At 44.8% G+C, this 23,955-nt stretch overlaps 5 gene segments (V, D, J or C); all 5 read left to right on the top strand.

The window, feature by feature from the left end:
• The first annotated feature begins 1,251 nt into the window (after positions 1-1,251).
• Positions 1,252-2,639, top strand: LOC101173989. The segment is given in 2 exon segments: positions 1,252-2,133; positions 2,209-2,639. Coding segments are annotated over 2 exon segments (450 nt in total).
• Positions 2,640-3,126: 487 nt separating this feature from the next.
• Positions 3,127-5,582, top strand: LOC101175540. The segment is given in 3 exon segments: positions 3,705-3,866; positions 3,941-4,423; positions 4,489-4,601. Coding segments are annotated over 2 exon segments (378 nt in total).
• A 292-nt stretch (positions 5,583-5,874) lies between these two features.
• Positions 5,875-7,990, top strand: LOC101154840. The segment is given in 2 exon segments: positions 5,875-7,475; positions 7,552-7,990. Coding segments are annotated over 2 exon segments (468 nt in total).
• Positions 7,991-11,456: 3,466 nt separating this feature from the next.
• LOC101167769 lies at positions 11,457-23,368 on the top strand. The segment is given in 5 exon segments: positions 21,939-22,429; positions 22,534-22,869; positions 22,955-22,984; positions 23,057-23,163; positions 23,239-23,368. Coding segments are annotated over 5 exon segments (765 nt in total).
• Positions 11,975-12,647, top strand: LOC110014289. The segment is given in 1 exon segment: positions 11,975-12,647. A coding segment is annotated over 1 exon segment (339 nt).
• Positions 23,369-23,955: the final 587 nt, after the last annotated feature.

Raw genomic sequence — 23,955 nt, forward strand, 5'->3', positions numbered from 1 at the left:
GGTTCCAGGGGTCTCTTCTGTGATCCCGGATATTCAGTTCTTTCCAAAGATTTTCAATTGGATTCAAGTCTGGTGATTGATTGGCCATTGTAGCAGCTTTATTTTCTTTTTCTTCAACCAGTTGAGTGTCACCTTGGCTGTGTGCTTGGGATGGTTGTCTTGCTGAAAGATCCACCCTCTTTTCATCTTCAGCAGCCTGGCAGATGACAGCAGATTCTGATCAAGAATGTCTCCATACTTTTCTCCAGTCATTATTCCTTCAATGACATGAAGTCTACCAGTACCACATGCTGAAAAACAGCCCCACGCCATGATGCTCCCACCTCCAAACTTGACTGTTGGTATGGTGTTTTGGGGGTGATGTGCGGTGCCATTTTTCCTCCAAACATGTTGTGTCTTATGACATCCGAAGAGTTCAATTTTGGTCTCATCTGACCAGAGTATCTTCTCCCAGAACGTCATGGGTTTATCCAAATGTTGTGTCGCAAACTCCAAACGAGCTTCAACATGCTTCTTCTTCAAAAATGGATGTGTGCATGGAGGCCATGGCGGTTGAGTGCATTACTTGTTGTTTTCTTTGAAACAACGGTACCTGCTGATTCCAGGTCTTTCTGAAGCTCTCCACGAGTGGTCCTGGGCTGTTGGAGAACCCTCCTGATGATTGTTCTGACTCCTCTGTCTGAAATCTTGCGAGGAGCACCTGGCCGTGGCAGCTTTATGGTAATGCCGTGTTCTTTCCACTTCCGGATGATGGCCCCAATGGTACTCACTGGAACTTTCAGAAGTTTAGAAATGCGCTGTAACCAATGCCTTCAGTGTGTTTTGCAACAATAAGGTTGCGTAGGTCTTTGGACAGCTCTTTGCTTTTACCCATCATGCAATGCTTCTCGTCTAACACCTTGCTGGTGAGAAACCTTTTTAAAAGGCATCAATCAGGACTATACCAGCTGATATTACTTTGCACTAATAGGGGGCAGGTTAACCTTCTGAATACTGACAAACTCCAGCTGCTTTCTTGGCTTGCCAGACCTTTTTACCCCTCCTTTTCTTCATGTGTTCAATACTTATTCCCTGTGCCATTTCACTTTATTACACATAACTTCATTTATGGACATAAATGTTTGGATTTCTTTCTATGTGTGCATTACTTGGGTTGATGCCGACATCTGGTGAAAATTTCATGTCAATAGCTCGATTAGAAATGTGTTTTTTGAGAGAAATGTTGACGTGTTCAATACTTATTTTCCCCGCTGTATATTAAAAAAACATAAAATTGTGAAAAACCTCCACACAGATTTTAAATTAGCCAGTTTACTATAAAAACCTGTTCATGTTGAACATTATTACAATTCTCTGATTTTTTCAGAACCTCGGACTTCTAAATTAATATTTTATCTCACATCTTTCACATTGCTGTTTTTCAGAATGACTTATTTATTTCCCGATGAGCTTTTTCAGCAGAATGAGTCCGTCTGTCAATTAAACAAGACAAGGCGGAGACACTTTTGTGATTGGCTACTCCTTTACTCAGACATAAGCAGCAGCAGCCTAACTACATCCACTGAAGTTGCTTCAGCAACGTAGTGTTGCCTCAACACCAACAGTGTTGCCAGGTTGGAGGGTGTTAGACTAGGAGAATGTTGAGGGTTTCAGGTTTATTTATTTCTACATGCTAATCGTGATATAGAAGGTATAGGCTGTTTTTGGCTTCCATAACTTTAGCAATAAACAAAGCAGAAATGTCACTGTTTAACAAAAATACTAAAAAGGTTCTCCACAGTTTGTTTACCATCAAAGTTTACAGACACTATTAACAAACTGACATTATTTATTAATTGATGGAAAAAAACTCCCAAACCTTTACACAAACACTTCACCGCCATGAAAAGGTCACATGATTTTTGTAATACAGTGTTCACTCACTGTACACGGTTCAACTCTTGCAGTGCAGACTTTTGACTCTGTCTGCTTTCCCACCAGTAGGTGGAGACAATCCGTCCATATTAGCCCCGCCCTCAAACCCTCAAGGTGGGACATCTGCGTCCATCCTGTGAGCAGACAGGAGAGACCGACAGCTGAACACATTAAACATGATTGTCTTCTTGTTCCTGTTGTTTCCATCAGTGACTTCAGGTGAGTTTTCCCAGAAGAAGAATGTGGATCCGATTCATTTGAAGCTTTTAAAAACACGTCTGTTTTTCCTGACAGCTCCCTCCAGTAACGCCGTCCAGCAAACGCCCCCTTCCCTCATCAGGAGTCCCGGTCAACCGGTTCCCAGCCAGATCTACTGTTCACACAGCATCACAAGCTTTGATAACATCCTCTGGTACAAACAAGACAGCGGGGGGGCTCTGAAGTACCTGGGATATCTGAACCTGCAGTTCCCCTATCCAGAGAACGACGTGAAGGAGACCCTCAGCTTCAGCGGGGACGGCCGTTCGCACTCCAACCTCAGCTTTTCCAGGCTGTCTGAAGACGACTCCGCTGTGTATTTCTGTGCTGCTAGGAGGGCACAGTGCAGCGGAGCCTCGCGCAGGCAATGCAAAAACCCAGCAGACGGAGCGAAACATCTGCGCAGCCGTCATCGCAAAAACACATCAGAAAAACAGTGGTGAAGGTTCACACGCCACTTCCTGGTTTCAATCAGAAATGATCAATTCTCAACGGAAACCGGCGCTTTAGATGGATTCCCCCAAAATCAGGCTGCTCCATGACTTCTCTGGAAGAGCCAAAGCAGGGGGGCCAAACTTTTTGCAAAGAGGGAGAGATTTGGGGGGTGAATATTTGTGAGGACCAACCTTCAACTATTTACTAGAAATTGTATTAAAATTACATACTTTTCATTTCTTTTTGCAGAACAGAAGAAACGCCATATACATTTTTGTTTTTACCAAAGAAAATGAACCCAGAGGAATTTGGGGGTTAATTCTGATCCACATGGATCATCTGACCACAACACATCTTTACCTTGATTAACGTTTTACCATTGAAATCTAATTTCATAGGCAAAAGAATGAAGTCATTCATGCACAACAACCATTTTCCTGGTTGGGTGGTCTGAAACAAATTTTATGAGGAGCATCAGCTGTGGCTCCGCCCATTTTTTCACCATAAGATCAAGAGGTTCGACTCAGAGAGAAGCACGGAAATGATCAGTTCAACCACACCAAGACAAAAATGATCATCTTTTTGGTCGGTGTTGCCTTTAAAGCCATGTTGGTTTCAGGTAAAGTCCAAACATTTCTGACCTGAGCTTCAAAAACGTTTTTTGACCATTTCTCTCCTTCTGCCATCCAACAGGCGTCTCGCTCAGCGGTCAAATCCAGCAGTATCCAGCTGAAATGTACATCAGGTCTGGAAATCAGGCTGACATCGGATGTTCTCACAGCATCGACTCCTACAACCGAATCCTGTGGTACCGGCAGGAGAGCGGCGCCCTGCAGCTCCTGGGTTACATGTACGCGGGCTCCCCGAACTCAGAAGGCGCGGTGACCATCGCGGGGGGGTCTTCGAAAGGCGAGAACTGCACCCTGACGACAGAAACCCTCCACTCCCCGGGGAGTGCGGTTTACTTCTGTGCCGCTAGTTTCCACAGTGCAGCAGGTCCGCGCCCCACCATACAAAAACCTCCCAAACGCCAACCTTCATGCTGCCACTTCATTCCTGACTCCGCCCCTTCGCAGCTGCATTCAAACCAGCTCTGGTCAGATTGTAATCAGAGGTTAATGGGGAGGGTCTCACCGACAGCAGCTTTCACCACCAACCTCCAAACTTTAGATCAAAACGGGACAAAAGTTCTGCATCAGAGACATCCGTGATGGCTCGCTTTCTCTTCCTGTTTTCGGTCCTGAACCTGTGGCTTCAAGGTAAAAGCGTGCATCTATGACCCAAATTAAAGGGATTTTATAGTATTCTTTCAGCGCCTGTGTGTTTCTGTCAGGTTTTTGTCAGGATGTGATCCAGCATCCAGAGATCAGCTGGAGTTTTGCTTCCCGGTCTGCAGAGATGACCTGCCGACACACCAGAGACAAAGGTCACAACCAGATGTACTGGTTCAGGCAGCGCCCCGGCGAGGCCATGACCCTCGTGGCGTACACCGTGTTTGGCGGGACACCGGACTACGGCGGCGGCCCTCAAACCAAATATTCATCCGTCAAAGAGACCATTGAGGAGGGGGCTCTGACTGTGAAGGACCTGCAGCCCGACGACGCCGGCCTGTATTTCTGCGCCGTCAGCAAACACGGTGATGCAAAGAGCCAGGAAGGCTGAACAAAAACTCATGGGCACACCTCTCCCCAGTAGGTGGCGCTGACGGTCTATGAAAGGTGAACTGAGCAGGTTAAAAGGATGAGCGTGTCAGTAGGTTGGAGCCACTCGAGACAGGAGATCATGCCGCCACTCTTCCTTTCATTTGTGCTCATAGGTAACCATCAGAAAACCAAATTGTAGCGCATTTTTTACCCACGTTAACAGTTCTTCTCTTCGTAGGTGTTTGTCTGGGTGTTGAAATCAAACAAACACCTTCAGAGACTTTAAAAAACCCAGGAGACGAAGTCCAGCTGGTCTGCAGCCACGGGAAAACCGACTACACCTACATGCAATGGTACCAGAAACCCGCAGGAGATCCAGCTCTGAAGCGGATCGGACACCTGAATTACGGCGACGCGGAAACAGAGACTTCCTTCGGAAACCGCTTCAGAATCGCCGGGGATTTGAGTGGCGAGAAGGCCAAGAACGCCTCTCTGTTCGCCCAGAAGCTGCTGGTGGAGGACTCTGGCGTGTTCTACTGTGCAGCCAGCTATACACGCCAGCGGCAAACCCACACGCCTTCATACAAAAACTCAAGCCCCTCCCACATTTGGTGCCAGCAGCTTTTCCTGTTATCCTCACTTCCTTTGCAGACTTTAGTCTGGTCTGCAGAGTGAAGCTCAGACCAAGAACGTCTTTATTTCTGCTTTTTGTTTATGCAAGGATTACAATGAGGCTTCTCATTGAGTCTTTTTGATCCAGGAATTAGTCTGCTCCCACTGAAGTCATCAAAAATCCTGCAGCCAAGACAAAACGGACCCCTGAGTGACCCTGTGGTACCAGCGGCCTCCTGCAGACACTTGCAGCCTCTCAGGGGTTTGGACGATGGAGAACCCAGACGGAGGTCCGAGTCCAGAAAGAAGGGAACCCGCTGCAGCGAGGGTTGAACATAAGCCACAAAAACCTGAGCCTTCAATCTGAACCTCAGGTGGGAAGTTTCTGGTTAGACACGCCCCCTTTCATGACCTCACTTCCTCTAACCTTCATGCAGGTCAGCGGAGCGAGGATTCCTCAGTCTGATCCGACAGTGAAGGATCTACCTTCATTTGAGGGACCATGATTCATTTCATTCTTTTCTGTTGCATGTTGGGTAAATATTTGATCAAAAAGCTTCTGAAGAGACGAAATTATCCCTCAAATGTAATTTAACATGATGTATTTATTTGTTGAGGAATTAGTCTGGGTCTTGAGGTGCATCAGTCTCCATCTGAAATCCTCACACGTCCTGAACAAAGTGTGCAGATTTCCTGCAGTCACAGCAAAACCGACTACTGGCAGATGCTGTGGTACCAGCGTCCGCCCGGAGACACGGCCATGAAGCTCATCCGGTATTTGTACATGAAGGACCCAACGGTGGAGAGGCCGTTTCAGAAACACTTCAGCCTCTCTGGAGATCTGAGCGGGAACACCCAAAAGAACAGTTCTTTGGTGATCCGGAACGCAGAGCAGAACCTGAACGCGGTTTATTACTGTGCAGCTCGAGAAGCACGGCAGCGGAAATCCTCTCTGATCGCTACAAAAACGTTGATCGAACCCCTTTGAACAGCAGATGCTGTCAGACACCTGCTTCTGTGGTTTTATTCACAAAACAGAAATATCTATGAAGCAAATACTTAGAAATGGGATTTAAGTGGGCGTTGCTTCATGAGCTTCCGTTGGTAAACATGTTGGTTCTCCTGATCCACTTTTGGGCTTTTGAGGAACTAAAAAACAGCTGGTAGGAAATCTGATTTGCCACAAAGTCAGACTTACTTCTGTCCCGGAGGAACCCGTCGGTGATCCAGCAGGAGCCAAACTTCTGCTTTTCTTCTGAATATTGTGAGAGACGTGCAGAAGTGGAGAGATGCAGTTTTGATTCCTTCAAAATGAAGGACAATGAGGCGGGTGGAAAAGCACAGACGCCATCAGGAGGTGGATGAACTCGCATCAAAGAGGCGATGAGGAAAAACTTAAAGGATGAGGAAGAATGTTAGGTGTAACATGTAAATAGGAGAACTCTGTACTATTTAAAGTCCAGTTGGTTTGGGGGTCGTGGTCAAATCTGTACTTGGCCGTGATGAATGGCGCTGCACTGAAGCGGCCACAGATTTCCCAGCATGCATCTCTCCACTTGCTGCTCAAAAGTTGGTCGTAACGTTTACATGTTGTGCAGAAGAAAAAGTCGAGACAGCAGCGGATTCTGGGGCTCCAACAGTGTTCAGCGCTTTCTTACTAATGACCACCGACCGTTTGAAGCCCGGCTGGACGCTACGGTCTCAACACAAACATAAAACAGGAGCTGCACAACCCGAGTGCCACAATCACCCAAAAAAAATCAAAGGAGGTATGGCATCAGAAACCTGAGTGAGTGCTTCAGTCCCGTGAGGAAAACTGATGACCTCATCATTAATGGACGCCTGAAAGTCCCAAAAGAGCCCCCCTCCACCACCACCCCCCCCCCCCCTGACTCACACCGCCAACCTCACACTAGCGGTGCGACAAAAGTGAGCTTTCCAGCTGAACAGTTCTGATCCAGATTCCAGCTCAGACGATTTGGATTTGGATTTGTCTGCAGGTGGACGCATCACAATCAAGAGGAGCAGCGTCTTTCTATGTCAACTACAACCTTATTCAAACAGGATTTTTTTGTCTGGTCCCAACTCACAACAATTTGTATGTATGTTTGTTTGTAAGAAATATTCAGGCTTCATTTTCTTTATGAATGTGCATCATCAGAAAAATGCCAAATACACCATTTTCATCAGAGTGGGTCTTTAAGACATCCATCTATAACCCAGTTGATCTCAGGCTGCTTCATAGAAACTTAAAAAAAAAAACGTCAAATCATTAAAAATAAATTATTGACACGTTTTAGAATCCAGATAATGCAAAAGATTTTCAATTTTGGAACAATAAGGCTTCAAATTATACCACAAAATATTTGTTTGTTTGTTTTTTACATGTTTTTATGTCCAGAAACCCCGAGGTCCTGAAAAACAAAAGTTTTATCAAATTACAAAAATCAACCATTCTGAATAAATGAGCAGCTCCTCCTTCTTCCTGTCAGAGTCAGTTTCCTCCTGAAATCCCTCTACAGTCAGAAAACCAACCTGCAGCTTCCTCCTCATCCTGTCAGATCGTCATGACGATGATGATGACTGTAGGTCATTTTTCTCTCTTCCTCACAGGTACCAAAGGCTTCAGATACAAATTTGTTACTTCAGGCTCCACACTCAGGTCATTTTGTCCTTCTGCTCCCATCAGGAGTTGCCATGGCGATTCAGATCCATCAGTCTCCTCCTGCTTTCCTGAAAGAGGAGGGTGAAGCTGTCCAGCTGGTCTGCAGCCACCAGCAGTCTGACTTCAGAGTGATGCTGTGGTACCAGCAGGCGCCCGGAGGCGCCGCCATGAAGCTGGTCGGCTACGGATACGTGCAGTTTGGCGCCGACGCCGTGGAAGAGGCTTTCAGAGGAGACTTCAGCTTAGCAGGAGAACTCGGCGGAGACAAAGACAAAAATGCTTCGCTCTTCATCAAGAACCTCAGGGCGCCTGAACACACGGCCACATATTTCTGTGCAGCTAGTAAACCACAGTTCATCAAACATCCAGCTGCTCCTCACAAAAACCTCCAACCGTCTCTGCTCAGCCGAGAAGCAGGAGATGCGACAAACGAAAACCCACTTTAGTGACAAAGATTCGACATCAAAACGCCTCAATTTGGATGTACATTCCGAAATAAACCACATTTCTCACCTTGAATTCATTAGACCAAACCAAAAGTGTGACTCCGCCTACTTTTGAGATAAAAAAAAGTTCACTTCCTGTCTCTCCTCCTAAGCAGAGGCTCCAGTTGGTTTCTGACCTTCAGCATGCAGCCGTCTCGTCTTCCCATCCTCTTCCTCACTGTGTGCTGGATCAAAGGTAACACCTCAACCCCAGTTTTGTTTTTATTGCAGATAGTCTAAAAAAATTGTCCATCTCTTCACAGGAGGTCGACCATCTCCAGACAAAGTGTCCCAGACTCCAACCGATGTCCTGGTCAAAGCCAACAGTGAAGTCACGCTGACTCTGTCTCACAAGATCCCCAACTACGACACCATCCTGTGGTACCGGCGCTCACCGGGAGACTCCGCCCTGACGCTGATGGCATACATGTATTACAATAATCCCAAATACGAGCCTCAATTTGAAAATCGCGTGACTGTAAAGGGAAATGGAGAAAACACTGTTCACCTGGAGATTGGGAACGCCACTCACCGCGAGTGCACTGGCGAATACTTCGGAGCAGCAAGTATGCACAGTACCAAAGACGGGAGACGGTCTCGTACAAAAACCCTCAGAGGTGATAAGAACCCAACAGGAAACCAATGACAACGTGCAGAACTTTAACCCCCCCCCATGTAGAATAGTGAATATCTGCAGGTCTTCGGACAAACTCACAGATTAAATACATTTAATTTATGACAGTAAATTCATAAAAATGGTTAAACATGTTTAATACTTTTCCAATTTTAACCCTTTTTGTGAATCCTGGTTTAAATAGACTTTTTTTTATCTGAAGACAATTTTATTTATAATTTCTTTTCTTTAGTTGCACTTTTATTATGTATTATTTCTTATTTAGCCATAAGTTTTTCAATGGCAAAATATTGTTATGAATGTTGCACAGACCAAAGAGCACTACAACAAAAAAACAAAAAGAGTTTTATTCAAACAATCCCATTCAATCTAGATTATTCCAGTGCAGACCACCACACCTGTATGCTGACGGATTACATGACGGGTTTCTGGGTTCCCTGTACTGTCAAAAGCCTGAGTCACATGACCAGTATTGGTTCTGAGGGTTTTTGGGTTGCACAGGTGGGGAAGGGGAGCGCTGGTGTGAGCTCACGGGACGCCGTGGAAATGGTGGTCCACCTGGTGGTTCACCCCTCATCCACCAGGTGGATCGCTAAGCAATCACACTTGAGAATTGGACCAAAGACAAAAGATCAACAGGTTTGGTGTGGCTCCGACTAAAACATGATGAAAACAATTAAGAGGCGTTTGTCCCAAAGAAAGTTAAAGCTTTCTTGATAGAAGAATTCCACAGAGGTAGAAGACAAAAAAACTGTTCAGCTGGTTTCAGGTCCAAGACAAAGAGTCCCCCACCTCACCACAGCTTGAAAACTTCAGATGTTTTTTTTGGTGAAGCTTTAGCTCAGGGTGGTCTTCCTCACACCAGAGGTATGAGTGCATGCTAGATCCTCGTGGAAGATTTCACTGTGATGTGTTCAAATTCCTGCAAACGTCTGGAAGTTTCTGGAAGGCTGCACTCTTTAGAAGGAGGGCAGAGCGTTGGTGATGCCAACATGTCTGTTTATTCAGACATGTTCATGTTCCTCTTCCTGATGTTTGGTGGATTTGTGCTCAGATTCAGGATGTAAAAAAACACATCCGTTCAAATAGTGATAAGCTCCGCCTACATTGGTTCGTGTTTCCAAGAGGACTCAGTGAGCAGCCTCACTTGTCATCAGTCAGACATGACGATTGTGTCCGTGTTGTGTATTTTTCTGTGTGCTGTTGCAGGTAAGAGGCGTCAGGTCTTTGTTCCTCCTCGTTTGTCCGACGCTTTTTAACCTTCAGGTGTTTTCTGCCCTTTTGAAGTGCCGGCACTCGTGATCCAGCAAACACCTGAGATCTTTTTCACGCTCGCTGGACAGGAGGTGATTCTGCGCTGTTACCATGGAGACGACGACTATCCCCACATGCTCTGGTACCAGTTCAAAGCAGCTGCAGGAGACCAGCCGGCCATGGAGCTGATCGGACTGCTGTCTTATGAGAACCCAAACGTGGAGAGGGGCTTCAGGGGACGTTTCAAGTTCACAGGCGATGCAAGGAGCAAAGCCCAGCTGAGAATCTCCAACGTGAACGCGTCTGACACGGCGGAGTACTTCTGTGCGGCTCGTAGACACGGTGGTTCCATTCTCCCTGACAGCTTTACAAAAAGCTGGTGTGCTGAAACATCAAAGATGCAGCTGCACCAACGACGATAAAATGTCTGTTTTTCCACCCAACCGTGTCTGCAAAGACAGAAAAATGGAATAAAGAGATGGAATAAGTTCCTGAAAGACGGTTCTTTCATTCACACGTTCTTCACGTTGTTGAAGCAACGACACTTTTCCATTTTAATAATAAAAACTACATTTTGTAGCAGATCATTTCTTGGGCATAATTGTACGTCCAAACGTGAAGCTACGAGTGTTTTTTTTGTTTTGAAGCAGCAATGAAACAGCAGAACTTTAACGACGATGTTTCCAAAGGCAGAAGAAGAAAAAAAAACTGCTGCCCAAGCTAGTGATGCACAATACCAAATCGAATAATTTATTACTCGAGAGTCACTTTACGGTATCGTGAATCCCGAATCATCGTCCCCACTGACTCATTAACCCAGTGTTTCCCAACCCTGGTCCTGAGCACACAGTGTCCTGCGTTCCTGCAGAGCCTGACGATGAGCTAAATCAGGTGTGCAGAAGCAGGACAACGTGGAAAACATGCAGGACAGTTTTCCCTGAGGACCGGGGTTGGGGAAACACTGCGATAACCGGCTCCTTCCTGTTACGGTTAGCAAAGTAACTGCACTTGTAGAAAAATATCCAAATCATCGACGTAAAAAAAAAAAAAATCACTCTGTAGCTCGTAGCTCCGCCTCCCTCTGAGCAGAATAATAGCATGAACTGATGACTCAGTATCTCATAGCTCTACCTCCCTCCGAGCAGAAATGTAGCATTAAATGAATCAGTAGTTTGTAGCTCCGCCTCCCTCCTGACTCAGTAGTCCAGCAGTTCACATGGAGTAGCTGCTCCTTCTCTAAATTCACTCTTTACGTAATGTCTGGCAAAGTTAACAATCAAACGAAAGAAAATATATTTACTCTGTTCTATCACTGCTTTTTTAATATACATTAGTGTCCAACTTGCTAATAAAAGGATAAAAGGAAAAAAACTCAATAGAAACTCACTGTTGATTTCCGCCCATCATTACAATATGCTTCAGTAAGCGATTCATTTCAACTCGAGTCAGTGAAAGGAATCGAGTTTACCATCCCGAACACAACCTGCTGTGACCACATTTCTCCAGCAGGTGGAGACAAAGCACACCTCCTGATCTTTGAAACAGCCCCTTTTTCAGCCTGAGAGCTCCTGTCCTCACATCAGAGCTGGATCATGTCTTCACCCGTGCAAACATTTGGGTTTCTCTGCGCCTGGTTTTGCTGTGAGATCTCAGAACTCATTCTGCATTGAAATCAATAATAATCCATGAAAATGCACCAGTGCCTCATAATCTACTGGTTCTTCTCTGCACAGGCCAGGCTGGGGCCGTCACCTTCCACCAGTCCTCTCCTCTGATCGTGAAGGAGAAGAGCGAGGTCCACATCAACTGCAGGCACGATGACAGCTCCCTCGTCGTCATGCTGTGGTACCAGCGCTCAGAGGACGCCGCCATGACCCTCATTGGGTACGGATACGAAACGATTCAGAACTACGAGGGGCAGCTGGAGCAGGAGTTCACGCTGACCAGGAAAGGCACAGTGGAGGGAGTCCTGACTGTGCGGGAGGCGAGTCAAAAACACTCGGCTGTGTATTTCTGCGCCGCCAGCACACGCCGATGTGGTTTGATGCCACTCCCTCACTAAAACCTCCTCCTCCAAGTCAGAGTTTGTGCAGCTCAGCAGCAGAACTAACCTGCAGGATGTTCTCGGCCATCATCACATTTTTTCTCTTGCTTCTATGTATGTTCAGAAATATCCAGATGATGCTTTTTCCAGGAGTCCATGTGTTCCCTAAACAATGATTAATCCATATTTTCCTTTTTTCCTCACAGATGAAGCAGACGCCGTCACATTTGACCCAACTCTTCCAGTAATAGCGCAGAGCAAGGAGAGAGTGGAGATGAAATGTCGCCACGACGACAGTAATCTCAATGTGATGCTGTGGTACCAGCAAACCCAGAGCGGTGGGATGAACCTGATGGGATACGGGTACACGGGCTCAGAACCTATTCTGGAGAACGAGTTTAAGTCCCAGTTTGAGATGACCAGAGAAGAGGTCCGGAGAGGAAGTCTGATCCTCCGGAGCGCCAAAGAGTCAGACTCGGCTGTGTATTTCTGCGCCGCCAGCACACGCTGATGTGGTTTGATGAGAGCTCATGACTAAAACTCCTCCTTCGGGGTCCCATCTGTGACACGGGGGGCTGGCAGACGGAGGAAACGAACATCACTGACTGACGTTTTAGTCTTTAAGAAATATTGGCGTTTTTCTGTGGAGGAAGTTATGTTCTGGGAGAAGGAAGCCATATTTCAGAAAATATCCAGATTTTAAAAAAATATTATAATAATCGTTTAAAGATTTTTAAATTTTCACACGAAATGCGCTTGTTGTGAACAAGTGACAAACTGTTCCGAGTGACGTCACCCGTTGAAAATGGTTTACCCCAACCAAATGAAATCTATCGGTCACCCTTTTTTCATGGTACGGACGGCGCCATGTTGGAGCCAGACGTCGTCAGTAACCAGTGATTGGTTCAATCGTTCTGAGTCAACGTTTCTATTGGCAACTACTCTCACCAATCACGATTGAGCTTGTTGGAAGGCCACACCCCTACCACTTATAAAGCAGGCTGCACCAAATTTGCCAAACGTTTCAAACATTCATTTGCAAAAAAATGATCAGTTCATCAATTGGTTGCAAGGGATTTATTATAAGCCGTGTGAAGATGAACACACTGGTCTCACTTTAGACATAGGGGGCAAAGCGATCAACAATTAGGAAAGAAACGGCTATCACTAAACTCATCAATTAGAAGCAACTTATTAACATGTATAAGGCATTTGTAAGACATCTACAAATGCTAATTAATGTCTTATAAATTATTGAAGCATCCTAATATAAAGCGTTACATCAGAGCTCTTAGGCTCTATGCTGTAAAGCCCTGATAACACCTAGTTTGTGCTGTAATGGGTGGTTTATATCAAATAACAGGTACTGATCCGTGTGAGCAGGCTTCCTTTACACTTCCACCAGGAGCTGTCAGTCATCTCCAATGATTACTGCACAGTCTAGGAAGGCTAGGATGTTCTCCTTTGCGACTTCTTGGGTGAACTTCCTGTTCTTGTCGACAGCATTGATATAATCTGTGAAGGCCTCCACTTCCTGGATTTTGATCTTAACTCGTCCACATATCTGAACCAATGGCTTGGTGTAGTATCTGGGAATGAGTACTTGAGAAGTACATGAGAAGAGATCTGAAAACAGTCATCTCTGAAGAAATGGTGCCAATATTTCTTTAGAGATACCAATAGTAAGCTTATCCAATGCAAAATTGTGCATCTGTATTACTTTCAAATATGGGCCAGTTTGCAGGGAATTGCTGTTGGAAATGTGGAAACGACATTGGTACATATCTTCATGCGTTCTGGGAATGTCCCTTATGGGTTCTTTTTTGCTTTGAAGTGATTTCTAACATGGAAAACGTGATCGGACTACCATCGGGAATCTGTTCCGTATGCCTCCTTGACACCTCCCTGGAGAGGTGTTCCGGGCATGTCCCACTGGGCGGAGGCCCCGGGGAAGACCCAGGACATGCACAAAGGCTTTGTGGTGGCTTGTAAGTCTCCAGAAGCTGAACACAAGGACTGGATCAAACTCACGACAGAGACTGCTTCATTTGCTATAATAAATAATGTCCAGGTTAAAACAGGCCATGTATGGAGTCATTTATACCATTGATTACATCACATGACCAGCCTTCCAAGGTGTCACATTAGTATTATTACTATCCTTTTTTCTGTTTGTTTCCATTTTATTGATCTATTACTTTCAAAACCATTCAAAACCATCTCAATATAAGACAAAGATAAGGCAAACTGACAAAACAACAGGGGAAACAGTAAATGAATATTTATATGCATTTTAACTCTGTTTTTCACCTTTCAGCATTTCCTTTCCTGTCCATTTCCTTGGAAATGTTATTTTGAAAACAAAAACAAAAAAGATAATTCTTGGAATCAAGTAAAGTTTATTTATCCTTTTTGAATTCAAGATTTGGGACCGATCAAATGGAGCCATGTGAATATTAGTGAAAATCTTGAGGTCTTTAAAGGCAGCTGAGGCCGGCTGTCATGCTGTCATGTGACCTTCATCGCCTTGTTGAACGGAGTCACTCGTCTTCCGTCAGTTCATCAGCTAACATGCTCCTCACAGGTCTCTGTCTGTTCCTGCTCTTCCTCTCAGGTGGATTCTTCCTCTTCATTTATATTTTTATTTATTTATTTTCGTAGGGATGCTGATCTTTAACCACGGTCCTTCACGTCCTGCAGGTGCCGCCGTCAAAGTGCTGCAGTCTGAAGACCTGCTGTCCCAGGCAGGAGCCCCGCTGACTCTGCAGTGCAGCATGGGAGGCGGGCTCAGCATGGGCAGCCACACCATGCTTTGGTACCGACAGAACCGCCACGGAGCTCAGCTGGAGTTCCTCATCAAGGAGTACCAGGACACAGCGGGGCGCTTCCACTCCTCCATCGATACCAACCAGAACAACTTCACCCTTCACCTCAGCGGACTGTTGGTGAACGACAGCAGCACCTACTTCTGCGCCGCCAGTCACAGTGCTGCACCCGGACCGTGCAGCCTTACAAATACGTGCAGCGCATGCAGGAAGCAGCTGCAGTTTATTCTAAAGTCTGAAGGACGAGATGGTTCTTATCAAACATCCTAAAGTGAAGCTCAGAATTCAAATTCGGTTTAGGTTTTGTTTCAGTCACTTAACACCTGTATGCTGTCAGAGCGGACATGGGAGAAGACCGCTGACTGTATCCGAGACCTGGACTGAGCGTGAAGTCATCCATTGAAAATGGTTTCCTTCCAGCTCCAACCAAATCAAGTCAATTCAGTCGCTTTTGTGGCAGAATACAGACGCCACCATGTTGGAGCCAGACGGCGTAAGTAAGCAGAGATTGGTCCGAGTCGGTCTGCGTCAACGTTTTTTTGGCAAATGTTTCTTCTGACCAATAGAAAGACTGAGTAACAGCTGGTTATTTCTCCATAGAAGTCTGTGGGATTTTGGCTTCTTGGAGCCACTTCCTGTTTGGAACACCAGGGGGGAGGAGTCACAGAGTCCAGTTCTCATACAAAGTCAATAAGATTCTTAGTCATCCAGGTCATGTGATCACAGGATCCCGACCTTCAGGGTAGTTGGACCATTCAGTTCAAAACTGAGGGAATTACTCCAGAAATACCTTTCACATCAAATATTAAGTTTTTTTCTGACCAGAACCATTTCAGAAAACAACATCTATATGTTTCGTTGCAGGTTATTGATCATTAGCTTTAAATCTGCTGTATTTTGGGATGTGACAGAATAACTTTATTTCTAGCCTGCATTAACTTCATGCTTCATTGTTTACCATTATTGTTTCAATTCAAGATATAAACAAAAGTGTACTTTTTTGTTGTGTCATTAATGTTTTCAGCTTTTGATGTCTAGAAGACAAAAATTCTAATTTGTGATTCATCGTTTCAGCTTTTCTAGAATCTGATTCCTGCCATGGGACATAAAAGAAAAAATGTAAAAATCTGTGATATTAGCAAAGCAACATTTTTTAGGGTTTTGCTACTTTCACACAAGGCTCAGAAACGCCAGTTTGAACAACCACTTTTATTTAAAAAAATCTGACCGCACGTAAATGTGCATTTTGGGCTTCTGCGTTCAAAACTCTCATGTTCACGTGTCGCTAAGCAGGTTTTCAAGCTCGCCTTTAGGCTCTATGAACAAAACAAGCAGCTATTGAACACACGTCAAAAGTTAAACCGGCTGAACTTTCACCAATCAGGGACTCGGATTTTGTAATGACAAACGGATGACGTCCTTTTCAAAACGCGTTTGAAAATCAAAATTAAACCCTAATTTATTAAATTAAATTGAACCCTTAAAGCGCTTTTCTTTTTTTTTGGTAGAAACAAATGCTCCTTTTCTGCTTTTTTAGTATTTAATCAAAAATATACCTTTTAAATTACTTTATATGTGAGTGATTTCCAGAAGGAAGTATTTCAGTCGTCAAAAATACTAACACATCAAGTCTATTTTGATATAAAGAGTGGTGGGAAAGCCGGAGCTGTTAGCCACAGTTGGTGTTTGAAAGCCCACAAAGCTGATCTGCTCAGATTAACCTGCAGCTGCTAACGAGCTTCTTCTCTGAGCTTCATGTTTCATCGCTGCCCCGCAGAAACCAAACGTCTCTGAGCTCAGACCTGCAGGTTGGGACTGGGCTGACCTTTCTAACCTGAAGAGGTGGACACTCGTCAGCTTTGAGGAGTTGATGCACACTGACCTCTACTGGACATGTGCGGGAATACAGCTGTTCTCTCTTAAAGCTCATTTCATTTAAAAGTTTAAAACGATAGTGAATTGAACATTTGGTACATTTAAATCAAAAACATTTACATTAAGTTTGTTTAAACAACTTGGATGATTACATAAAAGTATAGAAATACAACTTTAATCAATTGAGTGGGAGGAGCTTATGTAAACTGTCCAAGAGACCATCACCCGTCTGAGCTCGTCTACATGCTGCCTTGATGTGTTACCCACTAGATTTCTAAAGTCTGTCCTGAACAGTGTGTTGCCATCAATTACTCAAATAGTTAACATGTCTCTTCAATCTGGAATATTTCCAGAGGCCTTAAAAACTGCAGTCATTAAACCTCTCTTGAAGAAGAGCGGTCTTGATCCCACTGTACTGAATAATTACAGACCTATCTCTAATCTGCCATTTTTAGGAAAAGTCCTTGAAAAAGTTGTCTACCAACAGCTCACTGATTTTCTCTTATTAAACAATTCATTTGATGTTTTCCAGTCAGGTTTTAGACCCCATCATAGCACAGAAACTGCTCTTATCAAGGTAACCAATGACATCCGCCTGAACACTGATGATGGAAAAGTCTCTGTCTTAATCCTGCTAGACCTGAGCGCTGCCTTTGATACTGTTGATCATGGGATCCTTTTGCACAGACTCCAAGACTGGGTTGGCATCTCTGGATCTGCCCTAAGTTGGCTCAAGTCTTATCTGGAAGACAGGAAATATTTTGTTGAAATTGGGAGTTGTGTCTCAGACTACATGGCCTTGACTTGTGGTGTGCCCCAGGGATCGATCCTGGGACCCCTTCTGTTCAACCTCTACATGCTGCCACTAGGGCAGTTAATACGCAGTAATAACATATCTTATCACAACTATGCAGATGATACTCAGATCTATGTGTCACTGACAACAGGTGAATATGGGCCGGTGGATTCACTCAGCCACTGCCTCCAACAGATCAGTGCGTGGATGCAGAACAACTTTCTCCAGCTAAACTCAAACAAGACCGAAGTTATTATTTTTGGCCCACAGAAACAAAGAGAAATTGTCAGCAGCTACCTTCATTCTCTGTCTCTTAAACCCTCAAATCAAGTCAGAAATCTAGGGGTAATCATGGACTCTGACCTGAACTTTAACAGCCATATCAAGTCAGTAACATCAGCGGCATTTTACCACCTGAAAAACATTGCCAAAATCAAAAACATAGTGTCAAAGCGAGACCTGGAGATACTTATCCATGCATTTGTCTCCAGCAGGTTAGACTACTGTCACGGCCTGCTCACCGGCCTCTCCAAACCAGCTGTAAAACAGCTTCAGTACATCCAGAATGCTGCTGCTCGAGTCCTGACCAAAACCAGGAAGTATGATCACATTAGTCCTGTGCTCAGGTCTCTGCACTGGCTCCCTGTACCTCAAAGAATAGACTTCAAAGCAGCTCTGCTTGTGTACAAGTCTCTCCATGGCCGAGCACCAAAGTACATCTCTGACATGTTAGTGCCATATGAACCATCTCGTACTCTGAGGACCTCAGGGACCGGCCTCCTGTTGATTCCCAGAGTCAGAACTAAACAAGGGGAATCAGCGTTTCAATATTCTGCAGCTAAAATCTGGAACAGCCTCCCTGAAGTCGTAAGACACGCCTCTTCTGTGTTCATGTTCAAATCTAGACTTAAAACATTTCTGTTTAGCCGTGTATATGACTGAAAGGTCCTATCTGCACCTTTCTTTCCTTTCCTTCCTTTATTTTTAAATCATTTTTCAAATTTTTTCTTTTCTTTTAAAGTAAATTTTACGTTGATTATTTCAATGATGTATTGTGATTTTAATGCATTTTTCTGTTTTGTGAAGCACCTTGAATTACTTTGTGTACGAATTGTGCTATACAAATAAACTTGCCTTGCCTTGCCTTGCCTTGCCTTGCCTAAACCCCCACTATTGTTTAAATTACCTTTTTTTTTTTACATAGTTGTCTTAATCCAGTTCTTAACTTCTAATTAAAGTTGGTTTTAGTTTACGTTAGATTAGAGTAGACAGAAGGAAAGAGAAAAGACTGGACTGTGGTCAGAAGTTCATCATCCTGGTATCTTTCAGGATTCACTGAAGGGAAAATAAAGAATCTGGACTTAAATGAAAGAAATTGGATAATCTCCAGGAAAAGATGCTGGAAGAAAGTCAGGTCAAAATCCAAAACGTCTTTCCCGGTTCGGTGAACATGATGAGGGGATGATGGGACAAACTGAAAGCCTGAAAGAGCTTGGGGTCCTCAGAGAAAGTCCTTTAAATCCAGATGTTCTTCAATATTTTTATGTCATTTCAACCTGATTTGTTCAACTTCAACTAATACAGATTTGAACTAAAAGCACGATCACTCTGGTTTTAGTTAAACATGAGGACACTAAGCTCCAAAGAAAAACTAAAACACCGTTAACAGAGAGCTCCAGCATCTTTCTGTGAATACAGACATTTAATTCTTTGTGGGTCATGTGACCGTCTGACAGCTGATTGGCTGCTGATCTGAGAGCAGCAGAGATGTCAAACATCACCTTCTCCTCTCCTCTGTCACAGAAATAGCAGCAGCCCCCTCCGACTGCGCAGCTGCTCCCGCAGACTCGCGCTGATGGCGGCTAAGATATGGAGGTGCAGGGTGGGGGAAGCACGGAGGGGGGGCCCCAGAGAGACGTGAAGTTTTTGTATGATGCATTTTCACCGTGGGGACAGGGGGCCACGGTGAAACAACCCCATAGAGGCGCCGTACAAAAACCTCCTCACGCCTTCCAGACGCTTCCCTGCAGCCTGGGACTCTGGGAGGGGGCAGAATTCTGGATCCTGGGGGGGCAGCAGCATGCTGGGACACCTGCCCACCATAAAGTGACTTTATATGCAGAAGCTTTGACAAAAAAAGACTTTTGGGGGACATGAAGATCACTCCGATGTTTGCTCTAAAACCTCCAGAGAAAGCAAAGAAAGGTGGAAATGATGAAGATCTTCCTCCACATCCAAACCCTCCTCATCCTCTGGAGCTCCAGAGGGAGTCTGAGCAGCAGGATTGGGGACAGATTGGGGACTTTTTGCTGCAGGACACATCCAGTGTGACACTGGAAGTGAAGCTTTCTTTGGAAAAGGAACCAAACTCACCGTTCTGGGTAAGTCGGAGCTCTCTGCTCCCAGTTCCTGCAGCTTCCCTCTCAAACTGAGGACCTGCTGGAGCTCAAAGGAGGAGAAATAGTTCAATCTGTGTTTTTGACCTGAACTCGGAGCACTGTGACCAACACTCAACCCGCTCACTTTGGCCCAGGGACCAAGTTGACAGTTCTGGGTAAATATTTCTCTAGAAGTTGAGATTTGATGGAAGAACTTTTGCTTTGAGCCTCAGTTTGGACAGAAAAGTCGGTTTGGTAGAAAACCTGTTAGCTGCTCAGAGATGTTGCACTGTGACAATGCTAACGAAGCCTACTTTGGAAAAGGAACCAAACTGACCGTTTTGGGTGAGTCAAGGGTCCTGGAAACTCTAGAAAAGTAGAAAAGTTAGCATGAGCCGCGCATTGAGAGCTGCAGAATTCATCAGCGTTTACAGTTGAAGTCTGATGAAGACTTTTTGACACCGAGCTGCAGCGCTGTGTCAATTATGAAGCTTATTTCGGCCCCGGAACGAAACTGACGGTTTTAGGTGAGTAAACCTTTTTCCAGACAAAAACTCAGGTCTAGAAAAGTGAAGGTTTTATCCTGAAAAAGAACCCGTCCAAAAAAAACCTCGAGAAACGCTGCAGCATGTCAGGCTGATTTAAGTCTCTGGGGCTGAAGCGCTGTGCCAATGCTGAAGCTCACTTCGGCCCGGGAACCAAACTGACGGTTCTGGGTGAGTAACGGTTAAAATGACTCCATACTGATAACAAACGTGGTACAGGAGAGATTCTTTAAAGAAAAATACATGAAAGAAGAATTTAAAACTGAAGACTAACTTTACAAAGATGATCATGCCACTCCAATAAAGAGTTCAAAGTTCAACATAGGTTTCTCCGAGGTCATCCTAGTGATGATTTAGAGTTTCTCGTGCCCAGGCCTCAATCTGCTGCAGGACCCTTAAAAAAGGCTTGACGGTAAAGAAAGATAAGTCATTAGAAAGTAGCCTGAGATGAAGTGAGATGAGATTTCAGGACCGATCAGAACCGCTGTGACTCTGGGGTTGAAGCTTTCTTCGGCGGTGGAACAAAGTTGACAGTTTTGGGTGAGAATCCCGTTTGTCGTTCAGTACAGCAAATGTTTGGTTCTGGAGTTCAGCTCCCAACTTTTTGTCCTGAAGCTCAGTCACCGTGTCAGAACGAAGCTTACTTCGGTCAGGGGACCAAACTGACGGTCCTCGGTGAGTAAAATCCTCCAAGTTCCATCAGATGGATCTTCTTGCAGAACATGAGGTTCCATTTGTGCTAAAAATACGTTTTTATGTCAAACATATTAGGTCTAAATGGGATTCCATAACAGAAAGCCTGATGCTTTACTTAAGCTCCAGGTTCTAAAACTGGCTTTGGATCGGCAGCTTTCCCTTTAAATTCTAAGAAAATCCTGTTTATGTCGGTGAAACCCTCAAAAGCTAAAGAGCGGTTTGAGCACCGCTCACCTCCACTGTGCCTCAGTACAGCAGAGGCTTACTTCGGTGGAGGAACTAAGCTGACAGTTCTCGGTGAGTCGCCGGCTAAAGCCGTTTGTCAGGGATCCTGTTAGGAAACTGAAACCAGCCGTTTTAGATCAAATGTCTTCAAGAAAAGCCACAAACAGAAGGAAAGCTGGTTTGAGCAGGGCTCCGGTGCGCTGTGCCTCTGGTGCAGCCGAGGCCGTCTTTGGTAGAGGAACCAAACTGACGGTTTTAGGTAAGAAACCCTCTTCTGGGCTGGAAGGATGGGATGCTTCCACATCTTTAGGAGGAAAATGTTTGCGTTTCAGAGATGGAGAAGCAGCAGGAAGACAGAAAGATGTAAACTTGACTCAGTTTCAGAGTTCTATAGTTCCGTTCAGCTGTTGCCGTGAAGGTTTCACTGTGAGCTTCCAGTCAGAAGCTTTCTTCGGCTCTGGAACCAAACTGACAGTTTTAGGTAAGACTTTGGGCTGGAAAACTGACAGATGAGAAAAAACCGTCTTCAGAAAGGGAAAAGGTAGTTGATCTGGTGAGAAAATCTGCAGCTTTTCCTGCAGCCGTTTTTCAGCGTGAACAACTACGATCCCGCTTACTTTGGCAGAGGAACCAAACTGACGGTTTTAGGTAAGAAAAAAAAAATAGAGACATTTGCCAGAACATATCTTCATTTCATTACATCAGGAAAGCTTTCTAGAGTCTAATTTTTTTGTAAAGTTTACAGAAATGTAAAGGAAAGCAGACGCTCCAGATGTTTATGTGTCAGGATTTTGCAGATAGTTTGCTGTTGTTTGTGGGCCTGACCTACAGAACAATTAATGAAAGTGAAAAAACGTCTAACAGTGAAAAGAGTTGATCGCACATGAATAAAAAAAAAAAAAAAAAAAAAAAAAAAAACTTTGTTGCTGTTATGCTGCCTTTAAGTCTCAGAGAACCAAAGTCCTGGGCGTATATTCAGTTAAAACCTCAGGAGAACCAGGTTGGTCTCATCCGGAGTCAGAAGTCAGGCGGCAAACAGCTGACGGTCGCCTCAAAGCCGGTGGGTTTTTGTAAGCGTGACTTGGCGGTGTGCTCAGGCAGCTATCAGGCCTATTTTGGAGAAGGAACCAGGCTGACGGTTCTTGGTGAGATCCGGTGAAACATGAAGAGTGACGGCGGGTTTTCAAAGCCAAACTGGAGCTTCAACTGTTCCTGCTTTGACTCTCTGTTCTCTCCTCTCGTCTTTCAGAATCAGGTATAAACGTCACAGCTCCAACTAGAGTCAAGGTTCTTTCACCTTCTGAGAAGGAGTGCAGTAGCGGCAAAAAGACCCTGGTCTGTGTGGCGTCTGGTTTCTATCCGGACCATGTCAGCGTCTCCTGGATGATTAATGAGGAAACTGTCAGCAAAGGTGTGGCGACGGACAGCGCCGCCACGAGGTACGGCACATCCTACAGAATCACCAGCCGGCTGACCGTTTCCTCTGAGGAGTGGACCTCAGACATCAAGTTCGTCTGCAGTGTCAGCTTCTTCAATGGAACAACAACCACATATCATAATGACAGCATCACTGGTGAAGCTAAGAGTGAGTTTCTCTGCAGCACAAACGTCTAAACTGATCTTCTGGGGGACAGAAAACATCTGACAGCGTTTTTGTTTCCTCCTGACAGAAAGCCCATCAGGAACGGAGCTGAGCAGAGGTACAGGATCTTCATTTGGACTCTTCAGACCTGCTTTCTGCTGCCGTTTCATCTGATGCTTTCTGTCTGCAGACAAATACCTGAGGATCACTCAGAGCGCCAAGCTCTCCTACATCATCTTCATCGTGAAGAGCTGCATCTATGGAGCCTTCATCTGGTTTGTGGCCTGGAAGCTTCAGGTCTGTTGAACCAGATGGAACAAACAAAAACTCTTGACGAGTTTGTAAAATTGTCTTATTCTGTGACTTTTCCAGAGTTTGGCAGAAAAGAAGAGGAAAAGGTGAGGGACGGGCCGAAGAGGAGCGGCATTCTGCTGTAAATCAAGTCTGAAGATCAGAGTTTTTCATGTTTCTGATAATACATTTTCAATAAAAATGATAAAAAGAACGTTTGTCAGTTTCCAACTTTCATCTCCTCCTCTTCGTCACTTTTTCCAGAAATAACCTCAGATATTTTTAGCTGCATCCGTTCAGAGAAGTCGTTTTTGCTGCTCAGAATTACAGTGAAAGGAAAATGTTCACGAGTCTTCAGAGAACACCAAATATTTGCAACAGAAACTTTTTATCTGTACTTAGTTTTTACATTTTCAAGTAATCCTCATGCATTTGATACGATTCATATATTCCATAGGTGATCCTTTAAATTCTGCAGAGAAAACTTTAAACTAATACTTCCACTAAGGTTTTTGCTGCATCTTTAAACTTGACAAAACATGAAAGCAAAAACCAAACTGTCGTCTGACAGACGAAGGTCAGAGGAAGATGAAGCTGTGGAAAGTGCAGAGGCGTGCAGAGCTGCAGCAGCGTGCAGGATGTGGCGCCGAGCCGCCCGCAGCTCCTTCCTGTGCCGGAAACGTCACCACAACCTGAGTGCAGCTGCTTCCGTGCACATCCCCGAGCAAACAGCTGGACGGCGAGCACCTTAGTGCAAAACGAGGCTAAAAAACCAGAACATGTGTCTTAGCAACAACA

This window comes from Oryzias latipes, chromosome 22, assembly GCF_002234675.1.
Source record: "Oryzias latipes chromosome 22, ASM223467v1".
NCBI classification, from domain to species: Eukaryota; Metazoa; Chordata; class Actinopteri; order Beloniformes; family Adrianichthyidae; genus Oryzias; species Oryzias latipes.